Raw genomic sequence first — 12,410 nt, 5'->3', positions numbered from 1 at the left:
AAGTAAGAGGGGAAGTAGAAGAATTAAGGGCATCGCTGTAGAACCAATATTCGGTTTTAACTGAGGAAGACAATCCTAATGTTCAAACAATGAACGATAATCTCGCAGCTATCCTTATGGAGTGCTCAGTAGAAGGAGGCGGTGATGGTTCGACAGGATACCGGCAAGCTATCTGAGGAGACTAAAGATCTCATCAAGAAACGCCAAAGGATGAAGGCGTTTAATCCTACAGGCAAAACTGGCAGTGCTATCAATAAGCGCAAGGTAGCAAGCATGCTCTAAAGAACGGAGATAGCCTAAAATCAGCGAATACTAAACAAGGAATAGGTAAAAACCATATGTACGTGTTCAGAGAAAAAGAAGGCAATGTCATAAGCAATATGGACCACCCTGATGTACTTCGCCATAACCTTCTCTGAACAACCCAATTAACACTCGGCCCTCAGTCCCGAGCAGCTGCGAAGCAACTGACCAAGGTGGCGGTCATACCTGTGACGCAGCGGAGGGTGCTAAGAATATCTAACTCTGGACAGGCCGCCATTGCAAACTCAACCTGCCGCGGTGGCTCAGTGGTTAGGGCGCTCGACTACTGATCCGGGGTTCCCGGGTTCGAACCCGACCGCGGCGGCTGCGTTTTTATGGAGAAAAAACGCTAAGGCGCCCGTGTGGTGTGCGATGTCAGTGCACGTTAAAGATCCCCAGGTGGTCGAAATTATTCCGGAGCCCTCCACTACGGCACCTCTTCTTCCTTTCTTCTTTCACTCCCTCCTTTATCCCTTCCCTTACGGCGCGGTTCAGGTGTCCAACGATATCTGAGACAGATACTGCGCCATTTCCATTCCACCAAAAACCAATTAAAAATGTTTAACGCTAGAACCTTATACAGCGAGGGTAGCCTCTAGCAGTGCTGTTCGAGGAATTAGCGGGTATTAGCTAACAGACGAGAAACGAAAAAGGAAATAGAGAAAGCCTTAGGAGCAATGCAAAGAGGAAAAGCAGCCGGTGAGGATCAGGTAACAACAGATCTCTTGAAGGACGAAGGAGATATTGTGCTAGAAAAACTAGCCAGCCTGTATATGCAATGCCTTATGACCTCGAGAGTACCAGAAGATTCGAAGAACGCTAACATTATCCTAATTCATAAGAAAGGAGACGTCAAGGACATGAAAAAGTACACCGATTGCCTACAAGGTATTTACTAAGGTAATCACTAACAGAATCAGGACAACCTTTTGACTTTAATCAATGAAATGATCAGGAAAACTTTCGTAAAAGAGACTACAATAGACCGTATTCACACGATCATTCAAGGTGATGGAGAAATGCGCAGAAAGCATTTGACTCAGTGGAAACGTCAGCAGTCATACAGGCTCTGCGGAATCAGGGTGTTAGAGTCTTATGTGAAAATACTGGAGGATATCTATAACGACTGCACAGCTGCCATAGTCCTCCACAGTCAGCAATAAAATTCTAGTAAGGAAGGGTGTCAAGCAGGCAGACTCGATCTCGCCAACGCTATTCACCGCTGGTTTACAGGAGAGAGAGAGAGAGATATATAGAGCAAACCGTTATTAAGGAAATAGAGAGGGGTTGGTGAATGCCGACATCTTGGTCAGCGTCCCTAATCCGGGATGCCGCCAGATCCCGCCGCCTCTCGAGCCCGGCGTGCGAGGGCAGCTTGTGCCGTCGCACTCGAGGAGCAAGGTCTCCCAAGCCTCATTAGTGGTGATGGGGTGGGGAGGGAAGTGGGGACTGTGTTGACAGGCCCACACCATGTAGGATAGAGAGCAGAGCTCGTCACAGTGTGGGCACAAAAGATTCACTTTCGGATCATAGCGAGCAGCCATGATGGGACACCAGTTGGTGCTCGTCTGTAGCTGTCGCAGAGTGCTTTCTTTTGCCTTCGACAGCCCCTTTGCCGGTGGAGGGAACTGGCAGTGCATGTCTTAGTAATAGTCGATGATTTCTCGAAACCGGAGGAGCGGTCAGCTAGGCTCATCGGTTGGGGAGGACGCGGAAGTAGGTGATTACAGGGCCTGTTCCGAGGCCTGTATTGGGAACAGTTGGGGACAAGAGTTAATGGAGAATACCAGTAATGTGCGATTAGCTGATGGCATTGCCTTGCTAAGTCACTCAGGGGATGAATTGCAAAGTATGACCAATGACTTAGGCAGACCAGAATGGCGGGTCAAAAAATTAATAAAATGCAGAAAACCAAAGTAATGTTCAATCTCGGAACGGAGCAGCGGTTTAGAATTTGTAGCGAGACGCTGGAACGGGTAAGGGACTAAGTCTACTTAGGGCAGCTAGTGACCGCTGATCCGGATCATGAGAGGGAAATAACTAGAAGAATAAGTATGGAGTGGAGCGCATATGCCAGGTTCTCCGAGATGAATAGCAGTTTACCAATATCCCTCAAGAGAAAAGTATACAACAGCTGCATCTTACCTGTACTCACCTATGGGGCAGAAACGTGGAGGCTAACGAAAAAGGGTTCAGCTCAAGTTACGGACAACGCACCGAGCTATGGCTAGAAAAATGATAGTTAAGGGATAGGAAGCGGGCAGAGTGGGTGAGAGAACAAACGCTGGTTAAGGACATCCTAGCCGAAATCAAAAGGAAGCAATGGGCATAGGCAGGGCATGTAATGCGAAGGCAGGAAGGCATGCGTAGCAGGGGGCTGCAGAAAGTTCGTCGGATGACATTAAGAAGTTAGCGGAAATAGGGTAGGCGAAAGAGGCATTTGCCCTGCAGTGGGCGCAGTGAGGCTGATGAAATCATGACTGAGGAAGTCTAGAAGCAATGTGTGCACTGTGTCGTGGTTGACGTGGTAGGCAGTTGGGTGACCCGACGTCAGACTACGCCTTGTGCGCGAATTAAGTTAAATTGTAATAGTAATAATTGGTTTTTGGGGAAAGGAAATGGCGCAGTATCTGTGTCGTATATCGTTGTACACCCAAACCGCGCCGTAAGGGAAGGGATAAAGGAGGGAGTGAAAAGAAGAAAGAGGTGCCGTAGTGGAGGGCTCCGGAACAAGTTCGACCACCTGAGGATCTTTAACGTGCACTGACATCGCACAGCACACGGGATGTCAGTGCACGTTAAAGATCCCCAGGTGGTCGAAATTGTTTTGGAGCCCTCCACTTGGTTTTTGGGGAAAGGAAATGGCGCAGTATGTCTCGCATATCGGCGGCCACCGAGCCGCGCCGTAAGGGTACAGTGCCTAAAATATACTGGCATTCTAGTATATCCTAGGCACTGTAGTAAGGGAAGGGACAAAGAAGGGAGTGGAAGAGGGGCCGTAGTGGAGGGCTCCGGAATAATTTCGACCGCCTGGGGATCTTTATCGTGCACTGAAATCGCACAGCACACGGGCGCCTTAGCCTCCATCGAAACGAAGCCGCCGCGGCCGGGTTCGAACCCGTGAACTCCGGCTCAAGGGTTCCGGAGCCCTCCACTACGGCACCTTTCTTTCACTCCCTCCTTTACCCCTTTCCTGGGCGGTTCAGGTGTCCGCCGATATGCGGCTCTAAAAGCGTCAATTGCCTGCTTTGCGGAGGAGGAAAAACTTTTGAGCATAAATACTGGGTGGGTTTGCAGAACGTCAGTCACTTTGACGTTGTGTTCATTCATGCGTTGGTTATGAAGGTGCAGCGGCAGCTACCTTAGTGTTTGGTTTTTGCGCTCGTGACCTTCGAAATTTCTACGAGTGCTGCGAGACCCCCACGGATACGACGGGACCGCTACCTGTGTGCGCTTTCTCCGCAGCCACTGCTCACTTCGGCGCCGTGAATCATGCACGATTTATACACTTCTGTTGACAATGCAGTCATTGTTTGGTCCGCAGAAAAGTCGGCGCTTCGTGGGAACCGATTACGCAACTATGTTAAATGACACTGCTGCCGCATTTAGCATGGACAGTGAAGGCCTCTGCGCGATAGTGGCTTTTCTTGTTTACACAAATAGTAAACGTTTCCTGCGTTACCTACGATTGTAAGGTACATCGTACAGGCATTAAACTGCGTGCACACGTGTACGGAAAGCTGCGCGAGCTTAATATGCATGTAACGATCGTAAATTTATTGCGTCAATTATGCACGAAACTGCAAATGTCAAGCGCGAACGTCCGGTGCGTCGACGCGAATTAAGTGCACTGTACGGAATGCTGGAACACAGGCATACCATACATAGTGTACCTTGTTAGTCTCGATTAAAAGGAATGGGAAGGATGCGTCAATAAAATCATGCTATATTCTCTGTACTCCCTACATTGTCCCAGAGCTGTTAGCATTACTGGCCTGCAGCGCAACGATTTTTAACATGCAATAACGGCAAAGAAACGGCGTAAGCGCGGCCGCGCGCAGAGCAGGCGGACGATACATCCGACCCCCTCGCGTAGCGGGCAGATTTTGGACCACTCCGCGCTGAGGCACATTTTCATGAAAATATGTCATTACAACACAATTATTGTTGCAGACCAACTTAAAATGATGTCTGTGCCATTTAGTTTGTTTTAGTGGTATGTTAAAGGTACTGTCACAATGAAAGTAAAGGAAGTCATTCATTTGTACCCAGCTGTTTTAGGCGCAGTGCTTTCATGCATGCCACGAGAACATAGGAACAGGCAACATTCTTTTTTTGCACATCAGTTCTTCAAAGAATGCACACATATGCCTATCCAAGACAACTAAAACGTGTAGTTCTTGCACACTTTATTACATGACATGAGGTGGTCACTTGTGCTCAGTCTTTTCCTTGTGAGCCTGTGCTTTCCTTTGGGCCAACAAAACGTTGCTCAGCTCATCACGCTTCCTCTTGCCACGGAGGTGGGTGCCCAACTAAATGGGAAAAAGAAAAAGTATATTTACACAAGCAAAGAAAAGAACAATTCTCTGATTCCAGTAGGGCATCAGTACAACGGCACTCCAACTCCATCAAAATGCCACTATGGTCTAATACACAAAATGCCACTATGGTCAAGAATGAAGCGGCAAATGCCCTTCGAAAGAAGCTCCCTCCAGCCAATGATGTGGACAGATTCTCATGACAATGGTTAATCCCCTTTGGCCCGATAGTGTCGAATTGCAGGAGGGAGGAGGGGGGAAGGCAGATGAAAGGGGATCAACGACAGCTTAAGACTAACCACAGTGTCATGAAAAACAATGGACACTACCACTCTGATGGGACATCTGCCACTTTGTTCTTGAGTTGTATCCCACTACAGGCAGCCAAACCTGGCAGGATCCAAGTAATACGAACAAATACTAACAGGCTATAAATGGCTTTAACTGCACAAAAACATGAACACAGCCAGGGCACAAAAGAAATTGCAGGAGACACTTAATCTCCACTATAAAGGTATGATGCAATAGCGTAATGGGTTAATAATGCCCATATATGCGGAATGTCAGTCTAGACTTTATACTCAGATTCCTGGGAGTCATGATACCCCTCCTCGAGCAGTGATGAAGCGGATAAGGATGCGCCACTGCCCTGCACTGGCAGGTGCTGCCACAGGTGGGGCTTGTGCGACCCAGCTTGTGTGACCCGAGCAACCAAACATAATTTAACTGCCATCTGCCACTGTGGTCAGTTTGCTGACAGTCCAGTGGGCAGGTTGTACTGTCATAAGGTCATGTGACCTAGGTGGCCCACCTGGTTGCTTCTCCGGAGATTTCGCTAACACTGGATTTACTGCAGAACGGGAGCCTTCGCACTATCGCATTAGGACGGAGCCGCATCAAATACATGAACATAATAAAAGAGCCCTGCTAGTTTTACCCAGCAGCAGAGCACTGACTACATCCTTACCCCAGTTGTAACAGTGTTTTAGCTAAGGCCTTCACTTCAGAGCCATTGTGCTAACGTAACTCCATCAGTTAAGCACAATGAATGGTCAGGGTGCTGACCTGTCACGATCAGAATGGTGACAGGTAGCCATCACACTGATCACATCACCTACGTGTGATCAGGGAGCACGGCCATACCGGATGCTTAGCTTTGTACTCAAGTCAACTGTCAGCCTGCCATGCTTAGACAATGTTCAGTTCTGTGCTTCTGCAACAAGCTGTCCTAGTGCCATTCGTCTCTTTTCTTGCACATGATTTATGTAATCTTTCCACTTGGTCAAATCCTTCAGGCTTGTTCATGGCATCAAAAGTATGACTGTCACCATTACAGAGGACAGTGACTGAGTAAGGCCCTGTGACCCTGCACAGTCCAAGGGAGGGTGCACATACCCTCGTTTTTCTAAAGGCACCCCTATATTTGAAACTTTTTTTACACGACAGGAAATCTTGTTGAATAGTGCCGGAAGAAGAGCATGTACATGAAAGGGCACATTGTTCATAGCTGGCTTGTGATGGAAGAAATCACAAAATAAGGTCAAATAAAAATGAGTACCACTTTTCTACCCCAACCCCCAACCGAAAGAGCTATTAGACCCCACAACTTCAAATCATATGGAAACCTCGGTCATGCCACTCAACAGATGTCAGATAAAATGAGACCTGCTGCTACCTCAATCTTTAGTGGCACTGATGCTTTTCCTTGCATTTTAAAGCGAAAGCTTTACTGGCCGCGAACTTGCGATTTCGCCGTGGCGGTGCTCCGAGGCACATGACATCACAATGCGCGCCTCGTCGAGGAGCCGAACCGGCGGCGCCTGGCGCACTCGGCACGAAATAGAGACATGCTCCATGTCTCCGCAAGTGCGGTCAGAGTGCGCCGAAGCCGCCGAACACGTCGGCGGTCAAGCGCAGTTGGAGTATAGAGGGTCTTGCTTTGGCCGACGTGACATTGCCGTGCAGCGCGCGCACACACGCATTATGCCGGAGTATAAAGGCGCCTTAAAAGAGCATGCGCTTAAGCGCTAACCAACGTATTCGGTGGCGGCATCTATGAGAGCCACTGACTGAAACCCCCCCCCTGCACACTCACTGAATAATAAAAAAAAACCTGTGCCGCGGTCCGGGATCGAACCAGGGCCTTTGGCGTTTGAGGCGAAGACGCTACCACTCCGCCACGACGGCTCAAGCTTTCGCTACGTAATATCATGCTTTCGCTACGTAATATCCTGGCCTAAACAGAGCTAGGCCATCAGCAATTTTTCATATCCTCTTCAAGTCAGATTTGAGACTGACTTCACGGCCTAAGAAAAAGTTGCCCAGCACATAGCCAGTGAATACCTCAATGACAGCTCTTAACACCAATATGCGAATGGATACATATCACCTACGCGCAGACCTAACATTTGGCAACGTTGTTTTAGCACCCAAAGCCACGGTGTAAGAACATATTTAGGTGTCGACACTGACCGCCCACAGCTACGGTGAACGCACACAGAGTGTGCACATTCTCTAGTACATGCACTGACCGCCGCGGAGATATCAACACAGAAATAAAACATAGTTTGGACTGAAATTCTTGATAGAGCGCTTCAACCAGCCGTGAAATTAGACAAAGCCCGCACAGAGACATGTAGCTCTGCAGAGGCCTTTTGCAAGGTGGTGACGTGCCGTCTTTCAGCAACATGGCAATGCCAAAGTCAGTTTTGTCATCCATGTCGTCTGTGTGCCGTCCATTGAATGTGCGCAGTTTCCCCAAGCTGGCGAAGCAGTAAGCTATAAATGTTCTTGAAGCGTTCAATGTTGAGTGCAGGGGCAGTTCAAATTTGAACTCACTCACCAGAAGACTGCAAAACTCATGCAGGTGAGCGAACTAACGCAGACTGAGAAGGCAGGCAAAGTGTTGTCACTGAAGAAGTGTTCTTGCGAAAAAAGCCATGAGCAGACAAAGGAGCTGTACGATTTTGACCTGAGCATGTTGCGAAGGGTGGTGCACACCTTCCAAAGAGGGTAAATACCAACCATCGCCAAGGCGGTGCAGCATTTCAAACAGGTCAGCACGCTACCCAACCGTGTACACAGTGACGATGCAAAGTATGCTAAAGAAGCTTGACTTCCAGTATATAAAACTTTCTCGGAATGCACTGCTGATCAAAGCGACGCGTATTGTGCAGTGTTGTCGCTAGTATTTGTGCCAGACAGCGGAGCTGTGATGCCAAAGTAGGCCGCCCACATGCATAGTTGGGTATGGACTGATGGCACCATCCGGTCTGCACACAGAGCACGTCGATCTGGACTGTCTACTGGTCTTCAAACCAAAGTGCCAAAGGCGGCAGCCTTATTTTGAAACTCTGCATTAGCAAACGTGGTTTCATCGAAGGCACAGCAGAAGTCTTCCGAGCTAAGAAAAGCTCGGGCAACTATCACGAGAAGAGAACTGGGACAACTACGAAAAGTGGTTCACCCAGAAGCTGCTCCCACAACCACCACCAGGCAGTGTTATAGCCACGGATAAATATTCTGTGAAGCAGGATCAAGTGCCGCGTATGAGTAATCTCAAAAAGAACATGTAGGCTTGGCTGTCCCGGAAGGGTGTAGTGTGGAGCGACATGGTGAAGGCAGAGCTCATGAAGCTTGCCAAGAGTATAACACTGTCCCCGGACAGCATCGCTGAAGCTGCTGATAACCTCGTTATGCACCTGCCAACTGAACCCCATAGAGCTTGTTTGGAGCGACATCAAGGGCTTCGCGGCGAGTGCAAATAAGACGTTTAAGCCCCAAGACATGGAGCCCCTGGTTTGGCAAGGCATCATGCAAGTGCCTGCTGACAAATGGAAGAGCTATGTGGAGCATGTTCTCAAACAGAATGATGCGATGAGAAAACTGGACCACATCAACAATGTTGTTGATCAAGGTCCTGCTGTTGCAATCAACCTGGATGACTCAACAACCAGCAATGCTGATCTGAGTTGTGAAGAAGACGAGATGTGAACCCCTCTAATGGGCCAGTGATTTACTTGTTTGCATACAAGTCGGGATCATTCATTACTGTCGCAGTGAGTAGCGAAAATGAGAATGAGGATGTTTCCGATGAGCTATGGCAGGTGTGAAAGTGGAGGCCTCCGGATTAGTTCTGACTGCTTGTGGGTTAACAATCGCACAGCACACGGGTTTGGTTTGCCTTTCGCCTCCACCAATATAGGGCTCACCCGGCCTGTAGTTGACCCTGCTTCCTTGGGCAGTGGCCATACTGAAGAAAATATTTGTATATACATGTAGCAGAAACATTGAAAACAACTTTGACGTGACAACAAAAGAACCGATACGAACTGATGGCAATTAAAAAAAATGTCCAGCCAGTAGTTCCTTTGGAACGGGCTTTCGCATATCCAACAAACAAGAAAAATACAAGACGCCAAGCGCCACCTGCTACAAAAATAAAACAGCTATATACTAGTACACCTTTTTTTTACATAGATGGAAACACCTGTTAAGTTCATGGGGGCAACAGATATAGGAATACAATTGTGTAGTGCACTCCATCAAGATTGGCTCAAGGTGCTCCTACCTTCCACAGCGCTGCAAATAGCTTGTTAGACGGAGTATAAACCCACAAAATCGTGGCACGTTTCGTGGCAGGCACTCTTTTGCACAGATATTTTGCAAGAACAGAAGGAGTGTGCATGTCCTAAAGGACTACAGACACCTCATTGGACACACTGTAATTGCATGTTTTCTTTTCCGTAAAGATGCATGTCCAAATACATGGATCACCATGTGGTATTCGCCTATGACCACTAAATAATTTGTAATTCAGTTTCTTCTCTCATGATGTCTCAGTTTCATCACCTGAACAATGGCTCTGATGTGTAGAAAGTGTTTAGGTCATGTGAGGCAAAAAAACTTGCAGCATAACTGCCGACACATCATTTGTTGTCATTCCAGCTCTCGAAACAGATTGATGCTAGCATTGTAGTGAATAAAAAGTACATATCGGCAATTATAGAGCAGTTTTTTTTGTCTAGCTTAACGCTTCTTACAGGTCATAGCCATCATTTGGCTGCTGAAACCAATACTGATACAGCAGCAAGAAGGAATTTTATGGCTTATGGGGGTTTTAACGTCCCAAGGTGACTCAGGCTATGAGGGAAGTTGTAGCAAAGGGCTCCGGAAATTTCAACCGCCTGGGGTTCTTTAGCGTGCACAGACGTCGCACAGTACACTGGCCTCTAATTTCGCCTCCATTGAAATTCCGCCACCACGGCCAGGATCGAACCCGTGTCTTTCGGGTCATAACCACTAGGCCACCACAGCGGCTGTCAATTACAAATAACTTATCGGCCGTTGGGGGAATACCATGGGGCTATTCATGTATATTAAGTGTACCTGTACAAAATCCAGTCATTTCTGATGACATGTAAAGTCTGTTCGATTTGGCTGCACTCGTTACACTGATATCGTGAAGTTCCCTAGAACTACTATAACCTTGCAGCACCTGTTCAGGCAGTTCAAATGCAGATTGGCACTAGCACTTTGGCTGTCTGCTTGCCACGGCATCAACATCAAATCTGCCTTTTTCACACGGCCACTCTGTGCCTCTTCACTTCCATTAGTTAGACAAACCGCCAGCTCCTACTGCTTATGTGCAGTTCTTGTTAGCAATGAGCACAAGCAAACGCTGGCAGCAGCTGTCAAGCACATGCTCGCCATTTCGTAGGTGCAATACGCACCTCGTCGAACCAGAACTCTCCTGCATCTCCAACATGCGTTTGTGTTCAACTAGTTTTTGCACACTCGCCAATTCATGTGAAAAAGCCGGATTGTAGCCAGCTGCATGTCTCCTACAACAAAGATTGCAAACAGCCCGAACCGTGCAAAATTCCACTCTGCAAATAACGGTGAAGAGTTACCAAAATTGTTTTCCTCAACAAAGTAGTTGCACATATCATTTGCAATTTACGAATATGCAATGAAGTGCTACCTACAAAGCTGGAGTGCTCAAGTATAACTCCCCGACATCCACTTACCCCTTTAACAAGAGAACTGTCACAGTTTCTGCAAGACTACAGTCAGATTTTCTCAAACCTACTAGTGCCTTATCACCCTGCTGCACTTCATCCATTCTGGTGAGTGCAAGCAGCAAAAACCCATGTTGAACAAGGCGCATATTATTATTGTAAGGTGAACACTAAGCAGCCGAAATAAGACCTGTGCATCTGCACAAGAACACCTTAAGTGTCACACCAAAAAAGCACGCATGAAATTTACCGGACATGTCGCAAGAGCTCTTCCCAACAGCATTAGTAATGAAACAATGATACCAATACAACAGTGGCAGGAAATTTGCGGCATATCAGCAGAAAGACCTTTGGTATCTCAAGTCCCATCGGCCCGGCCATACGATCCCGCAACGTTGTTCTTCCCACACCAAGCGCAACATAGTTATAAAATAATACCAGTGAAAGTTGAGACACACATCTCGATTATCAGCGCTGACAACTACCAAGGCGACTAGCGGGCAGTTTGCTTACAGTGCTCTAGGTATGACGACGCTAGCAATTATTACTGCAAATGGCACACACTGCAAAGAGTTCCCCGTGGAATCCCATTGACACGTCCGCCGATGAACACTATACAACCCGCTCATAGCGTCTCTAAACAGCTTAACGTGACCATGCTTTTCCGGTGAAGCCAACAGGTCCATATAGCGCCTTCCTAACTACAGCTCCTCGAAAAATGCGCCATGGGAAAAAGATTCCCGAAAGGCGAAAGCAATGCAAAAGCATCTTGAAAGTGCCCCAAAAGAAGAATCAAATAATGCAGTTCAACTGTAACACTTGCCCTTTTCTTGATAAACTTCAGAGCCCGCTTATCCTTGGATACTTTCAACAACTCCATGGCTCTTCGCTCGAACGGTGCAAAACCACAGACCTCCCGGATGAGATCCCGGACGAACTTTGTGTGTTTTGAGAGGGCCTGTGCAAGACGAAGCAGTGATCAATATCACATGTACGAAGGATGGGCGCCGAAACAACATCACACACACAAGAAACTTACGCCCTTTCGCCGTGATGGCCTCGGCTTGGATTCATTTTTCGTGACCCTGTGGCCCTTCTCAAGGCCAACAGCCAATTTGTAATGAAGTCCCATCGCTGTAATGTAAAGAATAAACAGAAGATTAGGACGAAACCACAACGGCCAGTGAACACAACTCTGACAAAGACGCACCAACATTCACCGTGCGCTCACAGTGTGAATTCCGAAAACATAATTACACTTCTCCACAAAAATATGCACCCCAAGAAGTCCAAATGACAAGATTTCTGCTATTGCATCGCTGAAATAGAGGCGATTAGAGTCGATTTCACTTCACGCCAAAAAATTACATACCTGCTTCGCTTGATGGCCGCAGCCGAAAAGGATTGTGGGAATGAGTAATGTGGTTGAGTAACTCGAAAACAAACAGCCGCAGTTAGCGTATCAAAAAAAATATGTGACATTCAAATATAAAATTTATTATTATCTCAAATATATAAGAGAACAAATAGTGCACACTTTGCATAA

The 12,410-nt window shown here is 47.3% G+C and overlaps 1 protein-coding gene across 1 annotated transcript; it reads right to left on the bottom strand.

Moving 5' to 3' along the window:
- Positions 1-4,697: 4,697 nt before the first annotated feature.
- On the bottom strand, positions 4,698-12,349 carry RpL36 (ribosomal protein L36). Its single transcript, XM_077658520.1, has 4 exons — positions 12,237-12,349; positions 11,904-11,998; positions 11,688-11,822; positions 4,698-4,838 (listed from the first exon to the last, which is right to left on the bottom strand). The coding sequence occupies exons 2-4, from the start codon at positions 11,994-11,996 to the stop codon at positions 4,734-4,736; spliced, it is 333 nt and encodes a 110-aa protein (XP_077514646.1). The 5' UTR covers positions 11,997-11,998; positions 12,237-12,349; the 3' UTR covers positions 4,698-4,733.
- Between the last annotated feature and the right edge of the window lie 61 nt (positions 12,350-12,410).

Source organism: Amblyomma americanum, chromosome 3, assembly GCF_052857255.1.
Source record: "Amblyomma americanum isolate KBUSLIRL-KWMA chromosome 3, ASM5285725v1, whole genome shotgun sequence".
In the NCBI taxonomy this organism is placed as follows: domain Eukaryota; kingdom Metazoa; phylum Arthropoda; class Arachnida; order Ixodida; family Ixodidae; genus Amblyomma; species Amblyomma americanum.
Note: the sequence above shows the minus strand (reverse complement) of the source record. Positions and strands in the feature narration are given on the sequence as shown.